This window comes from Passer domesticus, chromosome Z (assembly GCF_036417665.1).
Source record: "Passer domesticus isolate bPasDom1 chromosome Z, bPasDom1.hap1, whole genome shotgun sequence".
Classification (NCBI taxonomy): domain Eukaryota; kingdom Metazoa; phylum Chordata; class Aves; order Passeriformes; family Passeridae; genus Passer; species Passer domesticus.
Window position 1 is genome coordinate 9,811,360 of NC_087512.1, and position 13,275 is coordinate 9,824,634.

General features: G+C 58.2%; 2 protein-coding genes across 2 annotated transcripts; one reads left to right on the plus strand and one right to left on the minus strand.

Moving 5' to 3' along the window:
* Positions 1 to 226: 226 nt before the first annotated feature.
* LOC135290062 (B-cell differentiation antigen CD72-like) lies at positions 227 to 4,837 on the minus strand. The gene is made up of 8 exons (XM_064403974.1): positions 4,692 to 4,837; positions 4,517 to 4,606; positions 4,232 to 4,318; positions 3,407 to 3,721; positions 3,030 to 3,178; positions 2,555 to 2,706; positions 1,507 to 1,674; positions 227 to 1,166 (listed from the first exon to the last, which is right to left on the minus strand). The coding sequence occupies exons 1-7, from the start codon at positions 4,768 to 4,770 to the stop codon at positions 1,539 to 1,541; spliced, it is 1,008 nt and encodes a 335-aa protein (XP_064260044.1). The 5' UTR covers positions 4,771 to 4,837; the 3' UTR covers positions 227 to 1,166; positions 1,507 to 1,538.
* Positions 4,838 to 6,149: 1,312 nt separating this feature from the next.
* Positions 6,150 to 10,551, plus strand: LOC135289876 (B-cell differentiation antigen CD72-like). Its single transcript, XM_064403754.1, has 6 exons — positions 6,150 to 6,575; positions 6,950 to 7,051; positions 7,756 to 8,070; positions 8,199 to 8,347; positions 8,568 to 8,662; positions 8,992 to 10,551. Exons 1-6 carry the CDS (start codon positions 6,449 to 6,451, stop codon positions 9,137 to 9,139), a joined length of 936 nt encoding a protein of 311 aa, XP_064259824.1. The 5' UTR covers positions 6,150 to 6,448; the 3' UTR covers positions 9,140 to 10,551.
* Positions 10,552 to 13,275: the final 2,724 nt, after the last annotated feature.

Genomic DNA, 13,275 nt, shown 5'->3' on the forward strand with positions numbered 1-13,275 from the left:
CATCAGGTGTGGGCCCAGAAGGTTGCATGGTCTTGCCTGGGCATTCTGGGGAGCTCCTCCAGGACTGCAAACCAGCCCGTCTCAGCCCAAGATCTCAGCTCCCCTAAAGCACCCATCTCGATTGAGATGCCTTCAGACAAATTCCCTTTCATTATTTAGTTTCTCTGGGTTCCTGCCCTTGAATCCATGTTTGCTGTGGTGTACAAGAAAACAAAGAGCAGACAAACTGGGTCTCTTTATTGTTATAAAGTGAGTTTAGCCAGCAGACAAGACAGACACGTGACACATGCCCCCTCCAAAAAGCCTGCCTTTAACACCCTTTTGCTCTTCATGCAAGCTTACTCACACAGCAGTTCATCAACTATATATGGCACACACAACCTTATCATAAACCGAGAGCATTTTCGCCTGGTTGAACATAACTTCCTCTGCTCTCACCTGGCCGCAGTGTTACATCAGGGCTGCTTTGCTTAATCCTCACATGTGCACGTGTGTAGCAGCTATTTTGAGTCCTGATGAGTTGTCTTGCAAAGCGTCAGCCTGCTACAAGTGCCCGAGTTAACTTTTGCTTTTGAAAGGCACAGTCACACCATGGGACCCTAAAGGTCGTTGCTCTACTTTCTAATTAGCGCCAAAAAGAAAAATCCCCAAACGTCAGCACAGGCACCGGCCAGTTCGGGCTCAGCTTCCCTGCTTAGGTGCTGAGGCTTTGCCGAGGCCCTCGAGTGCTGGGCTGCCTGAAAGCCATGGCCAAGCTGCTCCTGCAGCAGGGTCAGGCAGAAAATTCCTGCTGTGGGGAGGGGTCTGTGTGGGGGTGGGGCTGTGCTGCCCCCAGCTCCTGCTCCTGACATGCCATCCGTGCCACTCCAGGGCTGAGTATCACTGCTTGGTCCATTCTGCAGCCGGTTCCGAGCTCCCTGTTGCCCACCAGCTGTGCTCGGGAAGACCCAAAGTGTCCCATGGAGGTGTGGGCTTGGCTGTGGAGCCTCCACCACTCAGCCAAAGCACATCAGCTGGAGGCATCCGTGCCACTGGGCATCAGTGGGAAGGACCTGGGTGGCCCAGGGGCAGCGGGCTGTGGGAGGGAAGTGGCTGGCTGGAAAGGATGGGACATCCTGGGCAGGGACACAGCAAGGCTGGAGCAGAGGCGGTGCAGGGTGCAGGTGCTGCAGGGGAAGGCAGAGGAGGGTGAAGGTGAAGGTGAGGGTGAGATGGCGCCCAGCCTCCACCACATGCAATAGGGCTGGGAAAGCACCTTGCCAAGGGTTTTCCCCCATCTTTCCCCTTTGCTGAGCCACAGCTTCAGCCCTTGAGCAACCTCAGACCCAGAACGCCCGTGGCAGTGAAGGGATGGAGGCAGGCTCCATCCAGCACAGGGGGATGACTGCATTCCTCTCCCTTGGAAAGGGAGAGGGGATGAACGTGCCCCGGGCAGAGCTGCAGGCTCCCTGCTTTGCTCCAGGCACACCCCACAGGCCCGTGTGTCCCTGACTCATCAGGACTCACCACAGCAGTGCTGGGGCCAGCAGCCATCATCCCTAGAAAGGGTGGCTTGGCCCTGCTGCCTTCTCACAGATCCAGAGGTGCAGGTCTCTGGGACCAGTGCACTGGGCAGGTTTGATGGTCCCACGGCTTATTATGGCACAGGTTCCATTTGATTTTGACTGCCATGGCCTGAATGGGAAAACAAACACATCAGGCACTGACATATTCTTTCTACAAACCCTGCTGAGGCAGCTGTGGCTGCTGAAAACTGCCTTTTGTACACTGGCAGAGGAGGGGTTGGATGCTGCAGTCAAAGGGGGATCCCACAGTCCTCCCCTACTGATTTCACAGGCTGAAGGATCAGCTGATGCATCCCTGCACTTCCTTGGGCAGGCAGAGAAATGCTGTAAAAGGTTTGCAGTGCCTGTGACACCCCTTTAGCCTCCCCCCTCTCACTTGTGCTGCTGGGGGTTGTCCATGCCTGCAGTGGGGAGAGCCAGGTCCTCCCTGAAGACCCACGGATGACCAGAGGAGCTGGCCTGAGCCCTGGGTCTGCTCTGGGCACAGCTCCCGTGGCAGGGCTGAGGATGGAGGGCCAGGTACCCAGAACCTGGCCAGACAGGTTTGTTCCTCCCCAGTGCTCTCAGACACTGCAAGAGGAAGCGGCATCAAGCTGAGGAGGTGGTGCACGTGGCAGGGAGGAGCCCAGGATTCTCCACAGACAGGAAGGCTGTGATCTCCCTTTGGAGAGGAATCCCACATCTCCCGATAGACGTGGTGCTCTAACACCTTGCCTAGGCCCCCTATAAAACTTGGGGTTTTTTCTGTCCACTCTTGCTGCCTCCTGCTCCTCATGCCCTGCATTTTACCCACCCCCTAGTCTTGGCTTTCCATTTGCGTGTGCTCTAAGCCTCTCATCACACCACTGCACCCACCTTCCCTCAGTCCCTGCTGCTCTGATGCTCTTTGTTTCCCAGGGCCTGGAACTGGGTACTGGTGGGATTTAAAATGCTTCCTAGAGGCATGCCAGAGGAGGGGAGTTTTGGGAAGAGGCAGTGCTGCCAGGTACCTTTCATAAAGGGAGCCATCCACCCAGAACCAGGCCTCCGAGGGCCCCTCGCTCTCTGGGTCCTCTTCCTCCAGCCAGCCGTAGTCGTACCAGGGAAAACTGCCCTTCTGCAATCCAATCCAGTACGGGACATCTGCATTCTTCAGGAAGGTCTGGAGAAGAAGAAAAAGTGCTTTCCCGTGTTTTATTCCATGGCACCCAAGTACTGCAGTACTATATACTTCAGAACAGGGTGATCATCTCCCAAGGAGCCCCTGGGGCTGGAGCTTCTGGAGCCATGGTGCCCTGCTCCAGCTTGGGAAACATCCAGGGCTGCCAGAGCCTTTCTATCCCATGTCAACCACCACGTGCCCCAGAGAACAGCCTTGCACCCTCCAGTGTTTTGGACAGGGGATCCCCAGAACCGTGCTAGCCCATCTGGGGACCTCATGGCTGGATACACCATCTCCTGCCCTCAGCTCCCCCAGCACCCTACCGGCACAGTCCAACGACTCCAGGATTTGGTGATCAGGAGCTGAGAATATGTCTTCTCACACTCATCTCTGCTGTCTTCCCATGTCTTCTTCTCCGAGGAGATGAAGAGGCACTTGCCCCGGTACAGCAGCCAGCCCGAAGGGCAGCAATCTGTGGGTGGGGGCACAGCTGAGGGGTTTGCTCAGCCACAGGTGCCCTGGGGGGTGCGAAGGAGCAGCCCCACACCTTCCCAGCAGACACCACAGGCTCCGTGTCTGCTCCAGGCATTGCTTCAGCCTTTGGACCACCCTATCCCCGCCATGTGGTGGAAAAAGCCAGTACTTGGCCCTTGGCACCTTTCACCTAGAGCACGCCCTCCCTGCTCCATCACCACCCTACCTATAGCTGTGCAGGAGCGCAGGAGGGCCACGGTGCTCTCGCTGGTGTTGAGCCTCCCCTGCACCTCCTGCATCTCCCTCTCTGTCCTGCCCAGGACCGCCGTGACACGGCGCAGCTCCGTGGTCAGCCTGTCCAGCTCCAGCTGGCTGATGTTGTCCTGGCGCCACGCTCGCTGCAGCTCCTCCCTGGCCCAGGCCAGCTCCAGCTGTGCCTGCTCCAGGCTCTGCTCCCGCGCCCTCAGCTCCTGCGACAGGCGGCCCTGCTCCGCCAGGTGCTCGCGGGAGGAGTCCTGCAGGCTGTGGGAGACCTGCCAGTCTGGGGACAGGCAGGGTGAGCTGGACGTGAGCACGGGGCAGTTCGGATGTGGGACTGACCCTGCTTAAGGCGGATGGGGTGGGCAGGGCAAGGCAGGGAATTATCCACGAAGAATGGGAAAGATGGGAGGGAAGGACTCAGCAGGGAAGTGTACGGTTAGGGGCTGGGCAGGATCTGGCAGGGGAGAGCAGGACAAGGCAGGATGGGGCGTAGGAGCAGACACAGCAGGTTAAGGGCAGGGAGGGTGCAGCAATATGAGGCTGGGCAACGCTAGGATGGGAAAGAAAAGGAGCAGAAATGGAAAGTAAGGTGAGGAGGAGGGACAACGGGAGGCAAAGGAGGTGCTCAGGATGTGTGAGGGATGTAGGCCAGCTTGTGGCAGACGGGGCACAGGGACGCAGCAGTGAGTGTGCAGGATCATGCCTCTATTCACCCACAGTGCCCACCCCAGCCAGATGCCTCCTGACCCAGCCACTCCCTGCCCCAGATGTTCACAGTCCCCCAACTCACAGCAAGTCCCCAAGGCCACAGTGGCCACCAGCAGCAGGCAAGTTGTCAGCAGACCCATGGGGATGCACCACCGATGGGAACGGCGCCCTGCACGACACAACAGGCAACAGACATCACCTGAAGAGCTGGAAAACCCCTGACAGTGCCCAGACCTCCTTCCTGGATACAGGCAGGAGAGTGGTGGCATGACAGCACAGGTGGCATGGAGTGGGAGGACCCCAAAACTCCACCCAGGACCCACCCCAGGACCACCCTGGGTCTGCTGGAATCCAGCTGGATACTCACCTGGGCTGGGCTCTGCTCCGTCCCCATCCTGCCCTGACAGCGCTGGCTGCGTGTTGTCATAGGGGCTCTCTGCCTCATTCATGCCGAAGGCTGCTGGAGGAAGGCAGGGGAGAGCGGCTGAGGCCGTGGGGTCGGGCATGGCAGGGACAGCGTGGCGGGGCCTCGGGGCTCTCACCTTCCTCCAGTGCCTGGCTGGCCGTGCTCCGGCCCCCCAGCACTTTGGCAAACCTCAGGTCAGCATAAAGCTGGGCCATGTGGGCAAGCCCTGAGCCTCGCTGGCTCCTGCTCCGCCCTTGGGATCCTTTCTGCGGTGTCCCTGCTCCCGGTGATTGCGCCGTCTCTCAGAGGTGCAAAGGAGAAGTGCAGCCAGCATCTGCAGAAGCAGAAGTTTGCTCTGCACTGAAGCAGATGGGACTAGTGAGGCACGGCTGCGGGGACCAGCCCCCTCTCATTGGTCCCAGGAACACCAGCCCGTCCCCTCCCACGCCCTAGAAGTGCTCATGGTCCCCCTAGGCACAGGGCAGCGTGAGGGCGGCACAGCCAGGTGTCACTGCAGTGGCACAGCAAAGGATGGACCCAAATCTGTGCACTACGGGGCAAGCCTGAATACAGGAGCAGATTGCCATGTGGACAGCTCTGTGGAGGGTCTTCACAGAGAGAGATTTCCCCTCCCAGCCTCTGAGAATGGGAATTTCCCCGTGATGTATTTTGTTCCACTACCTCTCATCCCCTCCCTGGTCCCCTCCAAAGAAGACCCCAGCTTTGGCATTGCTCCAGAACAGCCCCAGAGAGTTACAAAGTCAGTGATGTCCCCTTTGCCTTCCCTTCCCAAGAGCAGAATCCCAACATTCACAACACCTTCTTGTTCCCTCCAGGCCCTCAGTGTCTCAGAGGTCTCTACTGCATCCAGAGAAGGACAGGTTTCAGAAGGAATGCTCCAAACCTTCCCCCTGCTTCCCATTGCCTCCCACTGCCTCCTGCTCCATTCCACTGCCTTGCTATTGCCTCCCACTGTCTTCCAGATGGTCAGATGGGCACATCTGAACAGATCCAGTCCCTGGGACAGCACTGGAGGTGCACAGTGGTGCTGGTGGAGCACAGTGTTACACAGGCACTGTCCATCATCTGTGCAAGAGCAAGGGAAGTTCTTCCTCCATGGAGAAAGGCAAAAATCAAAGCCAGCTTCAAAGGGGACAGGAAGGAAGTTTAGAAAGTTAAAAGTTGGGCAGCCTCTACTCAACCTCCTGGAAGAAAATGGAGCATGACTGCCTGGGCAGGCAGGGGCCCAGACCCAGGGAGGACACGCAGGGGAAAGGCCAGTGGGATTTACTGTGTGACTGCTCAGTGCACCTGTACTGCTTGGAAGCACTGGCCTGGGGATGACGGGAGAGCAACGAGGCAATTTATCATGACCCTTTGGGGTCTGGGATGTGGTTTTCCATAGTGTATTTGGTGGCAGAGTGAAGAGATGTGGCCATGATGAGAGGAGAAGTGAAAGCTCATGCTGCAATGTGGAAGTCTCTTTTAGGCATTAAGGCAGTGATGCTCAGATCCTGGAGCAGAGCACCAAGGAGAGGGAACGTCTATCCTGGATGGAGTCAGGCAGCAGAGCTACCTGTTCCCAGCTGGAAGCCAGACCTGCTCTCCCCTGCCCTAGGAAATCTGATGAACTCTCTGTGGGCTGAGCCCTACAGCTCTGCCCCATGCTCCAGCACCAAGCTGCACCTCCAGTGCCATCCCAGGGGACACTGAGCAGTTTCGGGGGGTGGAGGGGGGCGAAATGGGGGTGCCTGGCCAATGGCAGGACGCCACTGCCGCGGCCGTACTTCCCCCTCTGTCGCACCTCACCACACTTCTGCTTCTGCAGAAACCAGCTGCATTTTCCCTTTTTAGCGGAGCAGAGCCCGCAGGGCCATCGGGGCCGCCCGGGGCATGGCCCAGAGCGTGGTCTACGCCGACCTGAAGTTCGCGGCGCGGCCCCCATCCACCGTGCCCGACGACGATGACAGCCCGTACGAGAACGTGCCGCTGGGGCCGGCGGCAGCCGCGCCCAGCCCAGGTGGGAGCGGGCAGCAGCCGCGGGGACGCTGCGGGGCCGGGCGCTGGCAGGGGAGCACGGGGTGATGCCCAGGGGTGATACCCATGAGGTGATGCCCATGGGCTGATGATCGCGGGGTGATGCCCTGGGGTGATACCCTCGAGGTGATGCCCAGGGGTGATGCCCAGGGATGATGCCCAGGAGTGATGCCCGCAGGGTGATACCCGCGGGGTGATGCCGGTGGGGTGATGCCCAGGGGTGACACCCAGGGTTGATGCTCTTGGGGTGATGGCCAGGGGTGATGCCCAGGGTTGATGCCTGTAGGGTGATACCCAGGGGTGATACCCAGGGTTGATGCCCTCGGCGTGATGCCTGCGGGTGCTCCTCTCTTGCAGGGCGCTGGACCCGGCGATGGCGCATCCCCACCGCGCTGCTGGTAGCCAGCCTGCTCCTGCTGCTGCTGCTGCTGGTGGCCGTGGTGGCCCTGGGGGCTTGCCGTGAGTCGTGGCTGGCGCGGGGGGGGGGGGGCAGGGAGGGCGGCACCAGGAGTGGGCATTGGGCTGGGCGAGGCTGCAGGGGCTGTCAGGGAGGAGGCGAGCCTGGGGCTGGGGTCCAGGGCTCTTGCATGGCCTCCACGAGCTGCCTCCCACTGCCAACCATTGCCTCTCTTTTCCTCCCACCGCCTTTGACTCCTTCCCATTGCCTCCTAATCCTTCTGACTGCCTTCCCATCACTACCTCCCATTCCCTCCCACTGAATTCCCAGTGTCTTACCTTTCCTCCCACTTCCTTCCACTTCCTCCCACTGCCCCACATTGCCTCCCCATTTTATTGCCACCACCTCCTGCTGCCTGCCCACTGCTTCCCACTGCTTCCCTTTTCCTTCCCATTTTCTTCCCACTGTCTTCCATTGCCTCCCACTCACCCCAAACCCTCCCACTGCTTCCCATTACCTCCCCCTGCCTCCCACTCCCTTCCACTGCCTTCCCATTTCCTCCCGCTGCCTTCCACAGCCTTCTCATTGACTCTCCTTGTCTTCCCACCGTCTCTCGCTGCCTTCCAATGTCTCCCCTCCACTTGCAACCAGTGGAGCTTCCATTCCCTTCCCACTGGCACCCCCAGGACAATCTCCACCCACAGCCAGATACCCTTGCAAGAGGCATGCCCCGTGCTCACGTCCAGCTCACCCTGCCTGTCCCCAGACTGGCAGGTCTCCCGCAGCCTGCAGGACTCCTCCCGAGAGCACCTGGCCGAGCAGGGCCGCCTGTCGCAGGAGCTGAGGGCGCGGGAGCAGAGCCTGGAGCAGGCACAGCTGGAGCTGGCCTGGGCCAGGGAGGAGCTGCAGCGAGCGTGGCGCCAGGGCAACATCAGCCAGCTGGAGCTGAAAAGCAGGAATGCTGAGCTGGGGCATACCCAGCAGGAGCTGGCTGTGTTGCAGGAGGAGATGCAGGTGGTGCAGGGGAGGCTCAACACCAGCGAGAGGACTGCGAGCAGCCTGCGTGCCTGCGTGAACACAGGTAGAGCGTGACGGGCTTGGGGCGCTGCTGATGCTGCTGCCGTGAGATGCGGGGGCTGAACTCAGCCAGGCTGAGCTCCCCGAGCATCCGCAGAAGGATGAGCACCTGAGTTGTGCCCCTGCCCTCAGAATGCTGCCCCTGGGGCTGGGTACTCTTCAAGAGCAAGTGCCTCTACATCTCGGTGACAAACAAGACCTGGGAGCAGAGCCAGAAAGACTGTGAAGGGAGACATGCTCGACTGCTGGTCCAAGACGAGTGGACACCACTGACAGTGCCGGTACAGAGCAGGGGGCCGTGGTACCCCAGGAGGGTGGTGCTGGGCAGAGCCCCACGGGGCCAGCTGTGCCAGTATGTGTGGAGGTGCCAGCGTGGCACCATGAGCCCCAGGTTCCCATCCTGGCAGTCTGACAGGAGAAGCACAGCCAGCCCTGGGGCTCCTGGGCACCTGGCAAGTGCTGCTCATGAAGCAGGTGGTTGACAGCTTCTCTCCTCCCTAGAATTTTGTGCAGGCGTCTAAGGCACACTACTGGATTGGAGGAAGACCTTTTTATGTGGCAAGGAGATCTATGTGGAAGGACAGCAAACACCCCTCGTAAGTGCAGGACTCCTTGGCACAAGCACCTGCCCTTTTGCCATACTAGAAAGGTGCTGTTTCACCCTGTGACACCCCTCAATAAAATGGTGATGGACTCCCATGAGCAGTGCCCCAAGGGAGGAGGGTGAGGGTAGAGCCAAGCTGTGGGGTGCAGTGCCAAATGTCCAAGTGGCAGAGAATAAGAGCAGGAGGAGGAATGTGACACTTCCTCAGGCTGATCCCTGTGCCAGGTGCCTTGCCTCCCCAGCAGCACCGGGATCTATGGGAAGTGGTGTCCATAGTGAGCAGGTTGTCAGTGCTGACCTGAGATGTGCCCTCTTTCCTAGGAAACGCCATATTCCAGACTGCTGGTCACTAATTGACGGGGAAATGTGGAATAAGCGGTGTGACAGTCCCAACCCATGGATCTGTGAGAAATCCCCAAAGCTGAGCATAGCACCTGCGACTCAACCTCCTTTTCTGGACAAGGACTGAGTGCTGCCACCCCCACTCCATCCCTGGACTCAGGAACAGGACCTGGGTGTGCACCCTGAGACCCTGTCCCTGGTGCACGCTTTGCCTCAATTGCCTTGCAAAACTGCTGGGGAATAGTGTCTCTATTTTAAAGCAAGGATTATGGAAAAGAGACCTTATTCCCCTCTCCCACACATATATATTATACTGCTTTGTACTGTGCCACTGCATGTCCCTGTGTGCCCTGGCCAATGCAGCTCCAGTGCAGAGCCCAGCTCTTACCTTCTTTGCTACCCCAAGGTTGCCAGGGGTGCAGGATTTGTCATTTGCAGATAATTTTGGACCTGAGGGATGACACACTGATGTCCTCAACCTATCCATTTTGGGGAGACCTGTGGATTTACAGCCTGTTCCTTCTCTCAGCATTGACAGCTCTTGTCCTGCCCTTTCTTCTGCCTTCATCACCTGCCCAGGACTTTGGGCTGGGTCCTGCCTGGAAAGGCTGCTGACAGTGGGGCCATCAGCATGAGGAAATACTGGGAAGCCCGGAGACCATATAGGAAGTGGGAGAGTGCTGAGGAGCTTTGAGAACATGGTGGATGAATGAGGAAACTCTGAAACCATGGGAGGAAAACAAGGGCTATGAAGAGCCCTAAGACCGTGGGAGGTGAATGTGGGAGTCCTGAGACCATGGAAAGAAAAGGGAGCACAGTGGAACTGCAAATGAGGGTGCTCCTGAAAAACTGGAGGTGCACTGATAAGACAGTGAGACAGAGGAAGGAGAACTAGGGAGGCTTGGGAACATGGGGAAAAGGGGACACCCCTCCCACCAAGGGGGAAAGATCCCTAAGAATGTGGTGGAACCTTATCTGCCAAAGGAGGGTGATGAGAGGCAGCAGTCCAGGACCCAGTGTGACCCTCCCTGTCTCAGTGTTTCTGCAGAGAAGGGACGTGTTGGCAGCCAGTTTGCTAAGCTGGACCTGAGACAGCATGGCTTCACCACAGCTCCTGTCCAACCAAGCCAGTGGCCTTCTAGAACAGAGTGATTGCATCTGTGAACAAGGGAAGGGCTACATATGTCATCTGTCTGGACTTCTGAAAAGCCTTCAACACAGCCCTCCTCTAAATCTGAGCTAAAGGGATTCAATGGGTGAACTGTTCAGTGAGTAAGGTTGGACATCTACATCCAGAAGATTGTGGTCAATGGCTCTGTGTCCTCACTGGACACTGGTGATAATGCTGGCCCTCAGGGATTCACCTTGGGACCAGTGTTACTGTGTCAACAATGTGAAGAGTGGGATCGAGTGCACCCTCAGCAAGTTTGCAGGTGACACCAAGCTGTGGTGGTTTGACACACCTGAAGGACAGGATGCCATCCAGAGGGACCCAGACAAGCTCAAGGAATGGACCCATGGAAAGGAACATCATGAGGTTTTAACAAGGCCAAGTGCTGCTGCTGCACCTGGGCTGGGACAAGCCCTGGTGCCAGCCCAGGCTGGGCATGAACAGCCCCAGAGCAGCCCTGCCCAGAAGGGCTTGGGGGAGCTGTGGCTGAGAGGCTGCACATGCCCCGGCCATGGCACTGCCAGCCCAGAGAGCCAAACGTGTCCTGGGCTGCATCCAGAGCCCCGTGGGCAGCAGGGCAGGGAGGGGATTCTGCCCCTCTGCTCTGCTCTGCTGACACCCACCTGGAGCACTGCATCCAGAGCTGGGCTCCAGCACAGGAGGGACAGGGACCTGCTGCACTGAGCCCAGAGGAGGGTACGGAGAATGATCAGAGGGATGGAGCACATATGCTGTGAAGAGAGTTGGGATTGTTCAGCCTGGGGAAAAGCAGACTTCAGGGCAAACTCACTGTGGCCTCCTAGTACCAAAAATCGCTACAGGAGATTTGGAGGGAGAGTTTACACAAGGGCTTGTTGCAAAAGCACAAGGGGAAATGGCTTCAGACCGAGAGGGCAGCTCCCAGGAGAGCTTCCACAGAGGGAGGCTGGTGGAGCCAGCCCAATGGCATGGCAAGGCTGGGACAGGCTTGCAGGTCCCCTACAGTGTCAGCTATCATGCGAAACAAAGACTTGCTGTGTCTGGCTTGTCCTGGAGAGTCCAGATGTCCTCCCTGCCCCTAAAGCCCTGAGCTCCAGCCCCCACTGCCCACAGCGTCGCAGTTGCCACTGCGAGGACACGCTGCAGACCCCATCCAGCCTCTGGTCCATGCTTTCCCTGGGCTGGTTCAGCATGGCTGCTTTCTTGCCTGTCTTGATATGTGGCTTCTCCTTTCTTCCCAGCTGCAGGATTTGCACTTTTACCCACTCCAGCATCAGCAGGCTCCCACCAAACCATTTCTCCAGGCCTCTCTGTACCCAGTATACACTTTACTGGTTTGGTATTGCCCCCCCCGCTGCCTGAGGCCACCCCCCACCCATCATCCAGTGCACTGATGAAAGCTCCGAGGAGCACAAACCCCAGGATCAACCCTTCAGCAACTGCCAGGAGAACAAGGGCATTACTGACACCCACTGCAGCCCTCACACCATTCAGATTTTCCACCCACGCTCTCCTCCTCCTCTCCTGACCTCATATATCCCCACTTTGCCAGTGAGGAGACCATGGAAAATCAAGTCCCAGACCTGAAAGGTGCATTATACTGTCCCCCATTGCTCTTCCCCGATGCACAGCCCATTGTTGCCACAGCAGCAGGCAGGTCAGACAGGCATTGCCTGCCCTTGGCCAATCCTGCCTGGATTCCCCACCCGCTCTGGATGGTCCTGGCATGCCCAGGAGGTGTGCTACATCTTCTTCCTGGTACCAAGGTGGGACAACAAAGCTCAGCTGCGGACAGGTGATGTAGGGATAAGAAAGGGCAAGACAGGAGCCATGAGCAAATAGTGGCAGAGGCAAAGGAAAACTAGCAGAGTGCTCAAAGGGGCAGCAGTGACACCACCTTACCTACCTTCCCCAAACCACCCCCGTGAAGGCAGCAGAGGTGGGCTGCAAGGCTGCTACAGAGGAGGAACACCTCTGCTCCAGGCAGCTGGGCTTGCAGGGCACAGCTGGAGATGCAGATGGAAAAGCAGATTGAGCTCGGGGTGGGAGCCCGAGGCAAGAGCTGTGAACTGCCACCCTTTGGGACAGCAAAGGGCAGGAGGATGAGTGGTGCCAGACAGATACATGGACTCTGAGAGACACAGCAGGAGCTGGGAACTGCTGACCTTTTGTATAATGGAGGAGAGGGAGGACAAAAGCAAGGTGGATGGACACAGAGAGGGGGCAGGAGAAGTCAGCAGGAGGAGCAAGGCTTGAGCACAAGCAAACATTGAGGGGATAAAAGCCCGGGTGTTCCTTTGATGGGAATCCCTCCTCAGAGGAACCACCTCGAGCTGTTTCTGTGTTACTGTGCAGTGAATAAATGGCTTTTTGGAATGAGACATCTGAGAGTCTTCCATGGGAAACCTGTGACAAGATGAGTGCCCATGGGCATGGTCCCACTGCCACCACCCAGTGCTCACCCTGTGGCAGTGAACCCAGGCTGGCCACTGTCAGCACCAGCCCCAGCAGCAGGTCCTTGTAGGGAATGCCATCCTCACTGGGGTCTGCAGGGCATGGGGGCAGCAGCAGGGGCCTCAGCAAACTGCAGGGCAGCGTAGGCCCCACTCTGGGCCATGCAGGTGGCTCAGCAGCAGCAGTCCAGGAAGGAGCCCAGCCCTGTCCTTCTCCATTGTGGTCGGGTGGCAGAATGTGGGGACACATCTTCATATGCACAAAAGCAGAAGTAGTTGCTTTATTTGCAAAAAGTGGGTTTTTTTCCTGCACATGTTCTCATTTTAGGGGGTGGGGTGTGGATGAGCTCCCTCCTGCTCAGCATCTTCTGTGTTCAGGTCCCCAGGTTGTGAAGAGCCCAAGCCCCTGGGTACAGGCCACAGCAGGGCTACCCTTCTCCATGCATCACCTCCTGCCTCCCAGTCCTGCTCAGGCTGGCAGGCTGCACTGGCTGGGGGGCTTGGTCTTTTGCATGTGCTGGGAGGGAGTCCCAGCAAGGACTGTGCCAGAGCTGCGGGCTGCTGGAACAGCCCAGTGGTCTATACCAAAACCAGAACAGCCTCTGGGACCAAACAACTCCAAATCAAGCCCTAGCAGGCCTTTTAGGCTCTCACACAGAA

Coding starts and splice junctions, on each gene's coding strand:
- LOC135289876 (XM_064403754.1), top strand. CDS start 6,449: ATGGCCCAGAGCGTGGTCTACGCCGACCTGAAGTTCGCGGCGCGGCCC. Junction 8,071..8,198: donor GCGTGCCTGCGTGAACACAG/GTAGAGCGTGAC, acceptor CCCTGCCCTCAG/AATGCTGCCCCTGGGGCTGG. Junction 8,348..8,567: donor GGACACCACTGACAGTGCCG/GTACAGAGCAGG, acceptor TCTCCTCCCTAG/AATTTTGTGCAGGCGTCTAA.
- LOC135290062 (XM_064403974.1), bottom strand. CDS start 4,770: ATGGCCCAGCTTTATGCTGACCTGAGGTTTGCCAAAGTGCTGGGGGGC. Junction 4,319..4,516: donor CGGAGCAGAGCCCAGCCCAG/GTGAGTATCCAG, acceptor TGTGTCGTGCAG/GGCGCCGTTCCCATCGGTGG. Junction 1,675..2,554: donor GATGGCTCCCTTTATGAAAG/GTACCTGGCAGC, acceptor TTTCCCATTCAG/GCCATGGCAGTCAAAATCAA.